At 46.1% G+C, this 13,598-nt stretch overlaps 1 protein-coding gene across 1 annotated transcript in view; it reads left to right on the forward strand.

The window, feature by feature from the left end:
- The window catches only part of LOC142417837 (dynein axonemal heavy chain 9-like), a 121,606-nt gene extending 109,569 nt beyond the window's left edge, over window positions 1-12,037 (forward strand). Inside the window, exons 24-25 of the mRNA XM_075518928.1 lie at window positions 5,063-5,452; window positions 11,237-12,037. Of these exons, the coding sequence (XP_075375043.1) occupies window positions 5,063-5,452; window positions 11,237-11,464 (618 nt within the window). The 3' untranslated portion in view covers window positions 11,465-12,037. The remainder of the gene's footprint in view (window positions 1-5,062; window positions 5,453-11,236) is intronic.
- The last annotated feature ends 1,561 nt before the right edge of the window (window positions 12,038-13,598 follow it).

The raw sequence follows: 13,598 nt of genomic DNA on the forward strand, positions 1-13,598 counted from the left end.
GTTATGCCTTTAAATCAATTTGACTGCTTGCACACATTTTGCAATATTTTTACCTGCTTTAAAACCTTTCCAGGAGTGCAAAATACTTCTGACTGTCACTATTAGAAAGCCCTGTGGTTCTCAGTGTCCTGCTGTGACCAGTGCAGTACCTTGCCCTTCAGACTTTTTTTTCTTTCTGCATGGTCTTGCCACGGCTTTAGCCAGAGATCAGCCTATTGAATAGGTCCTCTCAGGGTCTAAGTTCTCCTGGGATGGGAGATGATGACCCATGTGATATCAATGAAGAAGGAACCACAATGATACTTCAGAGTTCATGTGCCAACAGAAGTTATTAGAAAACAAAGCCATGGCAACTGCCCCCTGATGAGGTCAAATCATTTTGACAGCCTTGTGAAGCTCATTACCAGACCCTCTGATTAGACATGGCCATGCTTTTCTGTTGTGCAAGCTTTAATTGTGTGTTAGTAAATTGTCTTAAAGTGGGTTATAGATAAAGTGAAACAGCTCAGGTGCCTAAGAGGAAATGCATGGGGCATGCACTGCTTTTGTATTTCTTTATCACTTCATGGAAAATACCAAAATGAGAAATCTTTAAATTGTGTTTGACCCTTGTGCTTGGAATTACCCAGGACTTTAAAGACCTTTCACCAGGTAACCCATCATTTTGAGATTCCCTACAAATGTAAAATCGTTAAATAAAAATAATGAGATGATTTACTGGCAGAGACTTACCTGGTCCCTGCTCACATGAAATGACAGAAGGTGATGTGTATTTTGAAAGGTGGTTACAGTTGTTTCTCATGTTTTAGGACTAATTGCAGACAGTGGCTTCCAGGCATGGAGACAGTACAAATGTGCTCTCAACTGATTTGAATTGGTGGGTGCTGGGGAGACACATCCCCTTGAAGTACTGCCCTTGCTTATTGCCAGACAAAATGTATTTTACTGTGGATGTTTAGAAGCTTTCACGGGGGGGGGGGGGGCGGGGGGGAGGAAACAAAACAAAAAAAAGGTAAGTGTTGCTAAAAAACCAGAAGTGCTAGTGTGGACATTTCCAGTGCCTGAATTCAGCTGACACCCTTCCTGCCTTTGATAAGACACGGTGTGTGGGGTAGCTGGGCATTCAGGCTCTTTGTTTTAGCTGTCATCCAACAGCTCTGAGTGTTGCATTTGCAACAGCGTGGTTAGCTCAGAGGATTCCTGTTCCAGTGACAAGTTGTATTCCAAGCTTGGGAGTCTCTGGTCTCTTTGCAGTGTACTTCTTTTGAGAAAATGCTTGCTAACCCAAAAGCGCTGACATGCTTGTTTGCCCTAAGTCTTGATCACTCAGCACCAAGCCTGTTTCCACTTGTTAGTGCCAGATGCAGCATGGGCCAGCAACAAGGGCACTCGTTACTGCTCTCCCATGGTCTGGTTGGGTGTCTAGCTGTGATCTCGTCCTACTGTAGCCTGTCAGTGTGATCTGCAGATCAGAGCTCTGCAGGGCATGGTCAGCATAAGAATAAACTGCAAAGATTTTTAACTGCTGGACTCTGACAAGCATTGCTAAACATGTGTTGGGGTTGCTTTAAGCAGATTTCAACTTTTGCTAAAGCTTCATAGATTTTTGTGGCCCCGGTAAAGGGCACCTTTGCTGACCTCATGGCTGGAGGCACTGAAGTCCTGTGAAGGAACAGTTGGAATTTTTTAATGTGAATAGACTGACCCAATTCCCTCGCCCTTGTTCGCAGCAACGGCTCAACTGATTTCAGTTAATCTTTCCAAAAACACTCAGCCCGAGGCAAAGAGAAATTGTAAGTCAGATAAATTTTGGCAAAACGATAAGGGGACAAATGTAAGTATTTATAATGGAGACCAGTGATCAACATTAACTATAAGTCTCCAAAATGCTATGGTGTGTTGTACTCCTCTAGCTCAGCATGGTGCATGCAAAGATTTAAATTATGAAGGGCATTATGTACCTGTAGAAGCTAAGCCTCCATTTGCAAGTTCTTATCTTTGCAGGCTGCTTGGCTTGAGTGTCACAAAATTAAAGGTTAGTTGTTCTGGAGATTGTCTAGTCCAATCCTGTGCCCAAAGCAGGGTCAGGTAGAGCAGGTGGCCCAGGACCACGCCCTGCTGGGTTTTGAAAATTTCCAAGGATGGAGACTCCACAGCCTCTCTGGGTAACCTGTTGCAGTATTCAACCACCCTCACAGTAAAAAAGTTTGTACTTGTGTGTCAGTGGAATGTCCTGTATTTTAAGGTGTTCCTGTTGTCTCTTGTCCTGTCACTGAACGCCACTGAGAAGAGTCTGGCTCCATCTTCTTACGTCCTACCATCAGATATTTATAGATATTGAAAAGATCCTCCCTGAGAGCCATCTCTTCTTGAGGGTGAACAATCCCAGCACTGGACCCAGCATGCCAGATGTGACCAGTGCTGAGCAGAGTGCTGCCATTAACCTGCTGGCAATGCTCTTCCTAATGCAGCCCAGGATGCTGATGCCCTTTTTTGCTGCAGGGGCACTTTGCTGACTCATGGTCAGCTTGTTGTCCACCAGGACTCCCAGGTCCTTTCCTGCAACTGCTTTCCAGGCAGTTGGTCCCCAGCGTGTACTGGTGCTCCTCAGGTGCTAGACTCAGCCTTTCCCTCTGCTGAACTTCAGGAGGTCCTCTCAGCTCAATTCTCCAGCCTGTGCAGGTCCGTCTGAATGGCATCACACCCATCTTTGTGTATCATTGGTGGCCCTGTGGAAGAGTGTAAGGGGGTAATAGTCTGAAGGCTGGACAAACCTCAGCAGTCTTCCCACAGTGTCCTGGATCCAAGCTCCCAGCATGCAGTAAATGTCCCCAGAGAGCAAGACAGGTTGGCAGATGGGGGCCTCTGTCCTCTGCAGCAGGAAGTCACCTCTTACTGTCACTCACTGATCTCTCCTGTGCTGCTGCATGGCTCAGGCTCCATCAGCATGGATGCTTTGATGGTGTCATGGTTTAGCCCCAGCTGGCAGCTAAGCACCACGCAGCCGCTCACTCACTCCCCCCCAGTGGGATGGGGGAGAGAATCGGAAGAGCAAAAGTAAGAAAACTCGTGGGCTGAGATAAGAACAGTTTAATAATTGGAACAAAATAATAGTAATAATAATAATGAATTGTCATGAGAAGGAAAACAACAAGAGAGAGAGAGAGGAACAAAACCCAAGGGAGGGAAAAAGAAAAAAATAGAATAAAAAATTATACAACCGCTCACCACCCGCCGTCCGACGCCCAGCCAGTCCCTGAGCAGCGATCGCTACCCCCCGGCCAACTCCCCCAGTTTATATACTGGGCATGACATCATATGGTATGGAATAGCCCTTTGGTCCGTTTGGATCAACTATCCTGGCTGTGTCTCCTCCCATTTCTTGTGCACCTGGCAGAGCAGGGGAAGCTGAAAAAGTCCTTGACTAGTGTAAACACCGCTTAACAACAGCCAAAACACCAGCGTGTTATCAGTATTCTTCTCATACTAAAATCCAAAACACAGCACTATACCAGCTACTAGGAAGAAAATTAACTCTATCCCAGCCGAAACCAGGACAGATAGACAGAGTTCCCAACCCCTCGTCTCCTACTTGGGCACTGAACCTATTCTGGAGCTGCAGATCTGCAGGGAGAACAGAAGCTTTGCTCCTGTTGCTGGTAGTCACAAGCTTCCAGCCTTCACCATCATGGGAGTCTCCCTTTCCCAAGCAGATAGGCATAGACTCTGCCTGCCTGCCTTCGATGCTGTTGGGAGTTGAGGCTCCTCTTGTATCTGCAGGATCTCATAGAAGATCCTGTTGGTCTCTTTCTCATCAATTCTGATGCTAAACAGTTTGCTGGCCTCCTCCTGCAGATCTTTTACTTGGTGGCACAGGTTCTCCACCAATGCACATCTCCTACAGGCAAGGAGACAGTCTCCCAGCCCCAGGTTCAGTGAGAGGCTCCAGGCACTGCCTGCAGTCCCAGACACGATGAGCTGCAGCCTCCGTCAGGAGCTTGGTCCGAGCTGAGGCCTCTGCTGTGCCAGGGACATTTGCTCTAGATGGTGCCAGGGAGAATGCCTTGTGGCATGTCACCAGCATTGCTAAGCAAGTGTACACTGCCCTCATCTGTGACCCCCGTCTGCGTGCACCTTTGCGCAACCTGCTGCACAAACTGCTGCATCACTTAATGGCTTCTCTTAGCTGTCTTTCAGCATTGGTACCATCCAGGCATCTCTCTCTTAGGTGTAATGTCATTTCAGCTAGATACAGCAGGAATTTTCTTAATTTTAGACTAGCAGACACTGGGGACCCTCTGCAGAGTACCAGAAGTTCAAGAAGGATGCTCTTATTGCTGTGCAGAAGCCCTTTTTGGTCATGCAGTGATGTTCCAGCTCTTCTCCTGCCTGGGTGAAACTGATACAGGTTTCTAAAAGCTTTAAAAATAACTAATTGCTGGATAAAGGAAAAGCCAAAACTCACTTATATCTCACTTGGCTGAATTGTATCTTAATTTGTTGTGTGTTTCCCTGCTGTGAAAGAAACCATGATTACATTTGCAGATAATATGTGAAGTCAAAAAGACAGACTTGCACTGCAAAGTAATAAAGGAGGAGGGGAGTGAGGGGAAGTGGAGGAGAGGAGGAGGATAAGAGTTGACGTAACAAACGTATGGACAGGTTTGGAGTAGATCATCAGAGACTCCGGTATCCTGCCCTGGCAGTGTGAGTGATAACAGCTTTACACCTCTGAAAATCTGCCCTATAAAGATCTTCAGTTAATGAGGGAAAACAGAAACAACACTGGGACAACTGAGGGACACCCATGCTCGCTGTCACTCTGTTACACATCTTTTCCTCCAAGCAGTATTTTTACAGTAGAGAAGGTGAGGATGCAGGAATATGCAATAGAAGGTGTTCATGAAAACCCAAAACTCATTGGGAAATTCACAGTATGTGAACACTTGTGACTGTGTAGGGTGTCATGCTCTTCCACACTTCCTAGCTCAGCCTCTGCTTTCAGGCAGGTTTCGTTCAGGTTAAACAGTTGTCAGTGCTAATTATACCCTTTCTCACTCAGGGAGAACTGACCATGACAAGTGACATGGAGAACTTGCAGAATGCCCTTTTCTTGGACACGGTGCCTGAGTCCTGGATAAAGAGGGCTTACCCTTCCACAGCCAGCCTGGGCCCATGGTTTGCTGACCTCCTCACTCGCATCAAGGAGCTGGAGGCCTGGACAGGAGACTTTTCCTTACCCTCCACGGTGTGGCTTGCTGGGTTCTTCAATCCCCAGTCTTTCCTGACAGCCATCATGCAGTCCACAGCCCGAAAGAATGAGTGGCCTTTGGACAAGATGACCTTGCAGTGCGATGTGACAAAAAAGAACAGAGAAGACTTTGCCAGTCCTCCTCGGGAAGGGGCATATGTGCACGGTTTATTCATGGAGGGTGCACGCTGGGATGCACAGGTGAGCTCACCAAGGCTCTTGTGTTGAGAGAGAAGCCATGGATGTTATGCCCTTATTGCTTGGTACTGTACTCCGGGGAACTTCTCAGCTCAGACAGATGAGCTCAGCTCATCTGAAATAGTCATTTGAGCTGCCTCTTCAGAATGGGAAAGATGTGAAAGATGGGCCTCTCCTCTGCAGCCTAGAGTGGGTATCCAAGGTGATCAGATGAATCACCCCTTGGAGTCGTCTGTTTCATGGCTGTGAAGGGAGTTCAGGGTGGCCAACTTGGACTGATACATCTAGTTTCTACAAGGTGAATCTCAGCCTCAGTGTACATTGACTAAACTGTGGTCAGTACTCATGGTGTTACTACAGATAGAAAAGATGGGGTCCCGTCAGGGCTGTATTGTCCCTGCACCTTCTCATGGTTGTGATTTCACTGCTGCCTCCAAAAGTGACATGGCAGACTTTTGCATTGTCATTACTCTGTCACCTGCTTAGCAGCAATGAGGAGAAAGGAAAGGACTCTGATTTCCTGCATGTCCCCAGAGCTGAATGGGTGGGATGAGCCAAATCCAGACCACTGCCCTACCACCGTTGGGTGCTGCAGGATGTCATCTGCATAGCTAGAGCTTGTAGCCAAAAATTAATCACAACCTTTAGCCATCATTTTAGGGTGGCAAATAAAGCTTGCACGAAACTCTAACCTGTATGGTCCATGCGGACTCAGGCTGATGACTCAGCACGGGAGGGGTAGGCTGATCCTGGACAAACAGACAGTGGGGGTGACCCTTGCTCTTCTTCTTTCCCCTTCTGGATGTGGCCCAATACCTTTCAGTTGTAGCACAGCCAGCCTCAGGGCAGCCAAGGTGAGAACCATGCCCTCCAACTGGGCAGCTGAAGGGAAACGTGTACACTTGCTATTTCCTGCCCATATAGCTGTCAGCGCTCCTCTTGCAGTGCGCCTCGCAGAGCAGCATCCCAGAGGAGCACAATTGTCCCTGTCATTCCTTCTGACAGTTGTCAGCTGTTAGGAGTGCAGTCTGCAGAGCAAGAGCCATTAGGCTGACAAATCCTCACTGGGTTTGGTCCTCCGAGTTGCCTGGCCTGTGGTACCATGACTCCCAATTTGTGCTGCATGTGAGAATTAAATGACAGTGATTCATGCAGCTCTTACTCTGGGCAGCCAGTGCGATGCTCCTGCTGCCAATGATCTGTGAGAGAGTGAAGGCTGATCAAAGTGGGTCACCCAGAACTTACTTATCTTTGTCAAGTTTACCCCCTTGCAGGAAGAGACTTTTATTTCAGAGGCAGCTTTTTAGTCTTAACCTTGAAGATCCTCCTTTATCTGCTGTGGGGCTTGGTGGTAGGAGAGAGGCCATGCCTGTTATATACCATATCCCAGCCTGACCTTGCAATTCAGATCTAATACTCTCCACTTATTTTTCTGCTCCCTCTCTGAAATAGTTTTCCTGAAGGACAGGAAATTAGGCAAAGCTTTGAACTCACTTACTGATGGCATCCAGTGCATTTTATCACAAATCCTTGGAAAGGTCAAAGCTCCATTTTCTCTCTGGAAATGGGTTGATGTGCTCATTGGGTCTGGAAAGCCACAGGCAGTCAGGAACATTGGCAAAGGCTCTGTCAGAAGGTTGCAGTAAAGGTATCACACGGGTATAAGGTCAGATCTCCTGCCTTGCTGGTTTTGGCTCTGCTAATAGCAGAAGTCACAGTAGCAGAACAGAGACCAACCCACTCCATTTCCCAAGCCCTGGTCCTACAGTTCCCTGCCTATTCCCTTGTCTAAGCCTTCGGTGTGGCTGCCATACAAAACCCCTTGCAGCTCTTGAAGATCACAACCCCTTACTACAGGGAGCACTGGATTTCATTTACCCTCAAAACCTGACATTTTAAGCTGATACAAATCTGCTGGACACAACAGTACAGAGAAAGTTTAAAAAAATTCCTGGTCTTGCATATTGAATACTCCGTTAAAAACAGATTTCAGTGACTGCTGTTATGTTTTCCCTTACCATCATTACCACCATTACCAGAAAATATAATGGTCAAAATGGCTGAGTTCTGCCTAGGTTTTACCAAGCCCCAAGTGGTAATGGAATGCAGAGTAAGAAGCTTTGGTGGTGCAAAGCCAAAAATCTTTTGGGAAACACATGGCTTTTCCCCTTTGCCTCCCTCCAATAACTTGTATGGGTGATTGCATACAGCAATGAGGTTTGTCTTCAGAGACCATCCAGACTTTAGTAAATGTGTTTTTCTGGTTACGTTTTCCTTGTGATTGAAAGATACTGAGCAATTACATTTATAGAACCATTCATAATCTCTGGGTATCATGCTTCAATTTATTTCAGAAAGGAAAAGAATATTTTCATATGTTGCTGCTCACATTGAAATATCATTTCCACCTAGTGGAACTATTCATTTTACCTGTAATCCAGTGAGCACCAGTATATATTAATGGATGCAGTATGTATTAAATGGATTTTTAAAACAGGTGCACAGTTCTTTTGGGTTGTATACTCCTTCCAAATTAATCCTCTGATAAGAATGGCAGGTCATGTTTAGAAGAACTCCTCTGGGGAACACCTCCACTTTTAAAAGAATATTTCACATTTAGATTGTGCCTCCAAAAAAGGAAAAAGTCCCTCTATGTTCTGCCACTCACATTTTTTCTATTTATTTAAACATTTATGTTTGCCCTTGGGTGTCTTAAATTTATAAAACATTCATTACAAAACAGCAGGCAGCTATTAGATGAAATGAAACCAAGGAGGTTATTTTGGGTCCAAATGATCTGTTGCTGTAGCACTGTTAGAGTCAGTGGGACTCAGTGAGAGATAGTTTGACTGGTGACACTATGAGACGTTTTATCTCAAGCCATGGGAGATTGCTGTCTGATTTCCTGGCTTTCTTGCTCCCAGCAACGGAGAGTTTGATGCCAAGTATCTGCCCTGCTACTCACCAAGGGTACTGGAGCATGACAGGACAAGGGAGAGGTGGGGTTTGCACCACATGTGCCACACGAAGCTTTGCCAGGTGTAGACAGCACCCCACCCTGTCCTTGTAAGAGATGTACAGTCAGCGCATGGCCTGCTGAGCAGTAGCTTAACACTGAGGGTGTCCTGCCTCCTTCAAGCCACAACCAGCTATGGTTTCTGTGTACTTTTTAAAGATAGTCCTATGTAAAGCACCAGTCTTAAACGAGTAGAGAGGCTTAGAAGGGCAGATCTGTGTGGCAAGGAACAATCGCATTTATCTGACAGTTCAGGTAGCTTGGTCTCTTTGGGAACAGTTGTACACCACCCATTATCTGAGATACTCCCAGCAGCGGATGCAGATGGAAGCAACATCAGTGTGCAATCCAGCCCTGGCACAGACCAGTTCTGGTGCTACAGTCCCAGACATCACAGCTTGCCGCATTCTGCAGAGGCACCAGGTACATCAGATCTCATGCATCAGAGAGTGAAATTTTTCCCGGAGGTGTGAGCTGGGACATCGTATGAAGCCTTTTCCTGCAGATGTCAACTGTCAGTAATGCCCATGTATTTGTGAGTTATGAGAGTGAGAGTAGGATGTGGCCCAAGCTGAGGTCTCCAGTAATAAACTTACAATACAGCCATGGAAGGGACACTTGCAAATTGTGCAGTGAACAGCCAGTCTCTTATTTATGGTTGTTTTGAAAAATTAATAACTTGGAAAACCCTTTTCCATCGTATCTCAACTCTTAAACTACTCAGTGATAAAAATTATTCTCTCATTTGGCTTTACTGGACAGCACATCCTTAGGTCTTCTTCACTGCATGCTCCATGGATGGCTCTTTTTCTCGTTCCCCCTGTCCAGTTGAAGCCACTAACCCCAGCAATCTCTGGACCACCTTGAAGTGATGTTCCTTGCTGGCTACACTGCTGGTCAGATCACCAGCCCCCCTTCCCTGCAAACAGAGGCAACTCTATCTGAAAGACAACCAAGCCGTGCAGAAGGTCTTTAAGCCAACTGACCCTAAATTAGCTGTGGCACAGGTGCGCCTGTGCTAGTAACAGCTCAAAATGCAGTTGAGTGGGAGGGGATATTGGCTTACTGCATATGTATTTGGGCCCACCTATTAGCATCCCTGGCTTGTGGCAGTTGTTTTGTGTCTTTGGACCCATTGATATGTGGCAGCGTAATATGTCCACTCTTCAAATTGCCTGTTGAGAAGCCAGGACAAGCAGAAGTGAAGAATTCTTTAGGATCTGAGGCCTGAGCTCTCTGAGCACAGAAGAGTGGCTTTTTACCAGGTGTGCTCTTCCAGTAGTTAGGGAAAATTGCTTTCAGAGTAGAATTAATTTCTGATGATGAGAGGGATAAAAAATGCAAATGCAAATCAGCCCAGACATAACACAATGATGTGTTCCACAGAGATACCTCAGGAAGATTTCAACTCTTGTTAACCCAGAAATAGGTAGAATATATCTTGGAAATTTGATTTGAAGAATTGTCAGCAGTAAAAAAAGAGATCTGATCAAAATCCAGCCTCAGAAATGAAAGATGTGGATTTAAAAAGAGCGCATAATAATGCTTGATAAATAGCTTCTTTGCAAGGTATTATAAGAATTATTTAATGTTTGTTCAGCACGTTGGAAATATAAAATCCTAAATCAGAGCTGGATTTATCACAGCTTAGTATAACAGATGGCATTAGTACAATTAAACCGAGGTGTGTCATAAGAGGGATTATTTTTCTTCACTCATTTGCAGAACTAAATAAACTACTAGAGAGGTTGAATCTCATCCCACAAGTCTGATCTAAGAGCATTTGAAATAATAATGATATGTGAAGCTAAGCTGCAGTGACAGGCAGTTTCTTTAGCACTGAGAAGTCTTATTTCTGTTTCTGTATTTGTTTTCATTTGGTCTCTTTAGCTTCCATTAAGCAATTTTGCAGGCTTTCCTGGAAATTGATTGATGTGTAGGGCATTTTATTGTCAGAAAGAGAAACAGAAGTTGCCAGAGAGACCCAAGTTAGAGAAACAAGCCATTGATTTCATGCCCTGACAGCATACCATCCTTCTCCTGGGTTGGGCAGCCTGCTGAGCAAGAACATTGCTTTGAAGAAGATAATGCGGACTTGTTATTTAGTGGTAATACTCCCTCAGGAACAGTCCTTCTGAATCCCCCTTGTTGGTGTGAGCACCTGTGAGAGTGGAAACAAGCCTGCGGTCCTTTTGGGGCCACACAAAACATTGAGTGCATTCATTGCACAGGCAAGTGTATCTCAGGTCATGCTCAAATTTTGGTGGTGTGGTGGGAGACTTACTTGGTGCCTTTTAGACTCTTCTCAAGTGAGCATTGTTCTCCATCCTGAGCCCTGTTCAGGTGTCCACAACTGGGGACCCCTGTTAGGGGTCCTAGCACAAGCAACGCTTCCCACAGGGTGGTTCTGGTCTGGCAAAACCTTGACTAAGAGAAGCACGAGGATGATGTGGCTGGACATAGCCAGGAACATTGCTCCCCTGCAAAGTCCAGGTTTTTGTGGGTTTGGGCATCTGGTGAAAGCAGGCATCTGTGTGCGCCCCTTGGAATACGCTATGCTTGAGGGAGGCTTCTGATGAAACAGGATAGGTATTCGATTGAGACCCTCCTTACCTCAAATAGACTCATCCACCCCTTTGATTTCAGGAAAGTTGCTTGCACTTGCCCAATAAGTCCGGCTTGTATAAACATTACAGAGGATCATGCGTATTGGGGTACAGCTGATGGATATCTTGGAAATGTAACTAGACTTTGTCTTCTTTCCTTTGTAGACCGGGATAATCACAGATGCCAGGCTCAAGGAACTCACCCCGGCCATGCCTGTCATTTTCATCAAAGCCATTCCTGCTGATAAACAAGATATCCGTAGTATGTACCCATGTCCTGTGTACAAAACACGGCAAAGAGGGCCAACTTATGTGTGGACTTTTAACCTTAAAACTAGAGAAAATCCTTCCAAGTGGGTGCTCGCTGGTGTGGCATTGCTGCTACAGATCTAGGCTCACCAGTGGAGCACCTCATTTGCAAATCCCTAATGATGTCTTTCTCAGACAATTAAAAAGATAATATGCTGAGATTGAAGCCAAGCTTCATCTCTCAGACTACTGGGCGCTTAGCCTAAATAGAGCCCGCAAAGAGGTGACAGAGGTGCAGAGGGACGCATGGACCAGATTCTTGGCTGCTGTAAATCAATGTCCTGTAATTCCTACACTGCTGCACTGGAGCACTGGAAGATCCCAGCCCACAGCCAGATCTTCCACACCCAGCGAGTGCTAAGCTCAAATCTGAATTTAATGTTTATTTCTCTTTTGTGATTGAAAGTAGTTTTAAAGTCAGTGGCCTTCTCCAATATCCTTAGATAGTTCAGTGACCTGTGAAATTCTTTAGACCTGTTTCTGTTCTTCACATGAGTGTTTCTTTGTCGTATGTGTAACGCTGAAAGCTGGGTGATCAGCAGGTGTTGTGGATATGAACTGTTCCTTGCTAATATTACTGTGAATTTTTAGGAACATTAAAAATAGTGTTAATATCCAAAGTGCTTAATGTAATCAACAATAAAAATACAGCACAGGGATTATTTAGAAGAATATTTCATAATGATAGAAATTTACTAATAAAAATCATTATTCCTGGACTAGTCTCTAAAAATTGCCTGGAGGCCTGTATCACGTTTACTCACTGTATGGAGGGTACGTGCAGGGTCAGGTGGGACAAACACAGCTTTTTGGATAGTTGCACTTATAATTATGCGGTGGGTGAGAACTGACGTGTTTCTAGAGCAGAAAGCACAGAGAGGGATGGCTGGGGTGTGCATTATCTTAATGAGCCAGACACACAGAGCATTGCTCTGGACTGCAGAAGCTGAGCACTTGAGAGCTAGGAAATGTGAGAATTAAGGTTGCCTGAGGAAATGGAGCTGTGCCATGCTCTCCATGCTGTCTGCAGTGCTTCGTTGCACAGCACAGGACCTTGCCTCTGTCTAATATTTGCTGTTTCTCTTCCTCATAATGTGCACAGTATCCTCCCGCCCCTCACATGCAAGCAGCCGTGGGTTTTTCATCTGTGGGGTTCACTACCATCTCTGAGCTCCCTGCAGGTCTCAGCCTGTGTGTCAGCAGGGAGGATGTGTAGGAGGGAAGGGGAAGGTGGCAGATGTGCAGAGGATTTGGTCTCAGTGGAATTAACACTGATGAGCACCCCCGAACTTTCCCACCCTAACCCAATGCCAGGTTACAATCTCATGGCCAGACTCAGGTCTCCAGCAGGGACTGTGACCCTCCTTTGGGAATGCTATAAACCCTGGTACTCAGACGAATCCCCACAGTCAATGAGCACCTCAGCAAACACTGTCTCATCTTGAGAGGTCCCCACTCACCAGAGTTGGCCCTGAATGGGCTCAGGTGTTTAGCACCAACTGGGGAAAGAGGAGGATCACCAGCCAACTCTGTTCTCACTGCCTACATGGTGGCATTGAAGCTTCCAGGATCCTGTTTCCAGGCAGCCGTGGGGTTCATAAGGAGGGAGTCTGCAGCCTCAGTGAGTCACCTCGAGCTGCCCTGATACTCCAGAAGGGACTTGGTCCTTCCATCTCATCCTGCACTGGTTATCAAAGAGGGGTCAGATCTCGCTCTCATTTCCCTGTGCTCACTGTGAAGAAATGGAATGAGTGACTCAGACCAAGATGTTTAACTCCTAGACTTCTTAAATGAGGTGAGCTGGGCTTGATCAGCCTATGGTATAGCCACTGCAACCATGGGAGAAGGATCTACCTCCAGGTTAGAAGTTGTGCTTTCCAGCTGAGTTTGGAGCTCAGCATCACAAGAGTCCTTGCACACCAGTAAGCAGGAAAGAGCAGTGGGTTGGCAAGAGTGGTTCATCCCATGTACCATGTCTTCTGGGTCGCCCAGCAATGTATTTGCACCTGGGACAAGCAGCAGCAGTACAAGATGCTCTATGGGCCTGAAATGCAGCTGTGGTGCTTGTGCAGTGCTCGAGATGGTGGAGCGGATCTTGGAAGGAATATGGGTAAGAGACTCATGTACAAACCACAAAGGGTATCTGGGGGTTACTTGCTGTATCATACTGTGCCCACTCTGACCTGCCATATGTCACCAAGGCCACCCTGAAGAACAT

This window comes from Mycteria americana, chromosome 16 (genome assembly GCF_035582795.1).
Source record: "Mycteria americana isolate JAX WOST 10 ecotype Jacksonville Zoo and Gardens chromosome 16, USCA_MyAme_1.0, whole genome shotgun sequence".
In the NCBI taxonomy this organism is placed as follows: Eukaryota; Metazoa; Chordata; class Aves; order Ciconiiformes; family Ciconiidae; genus Mycteria; species Mycteria americana.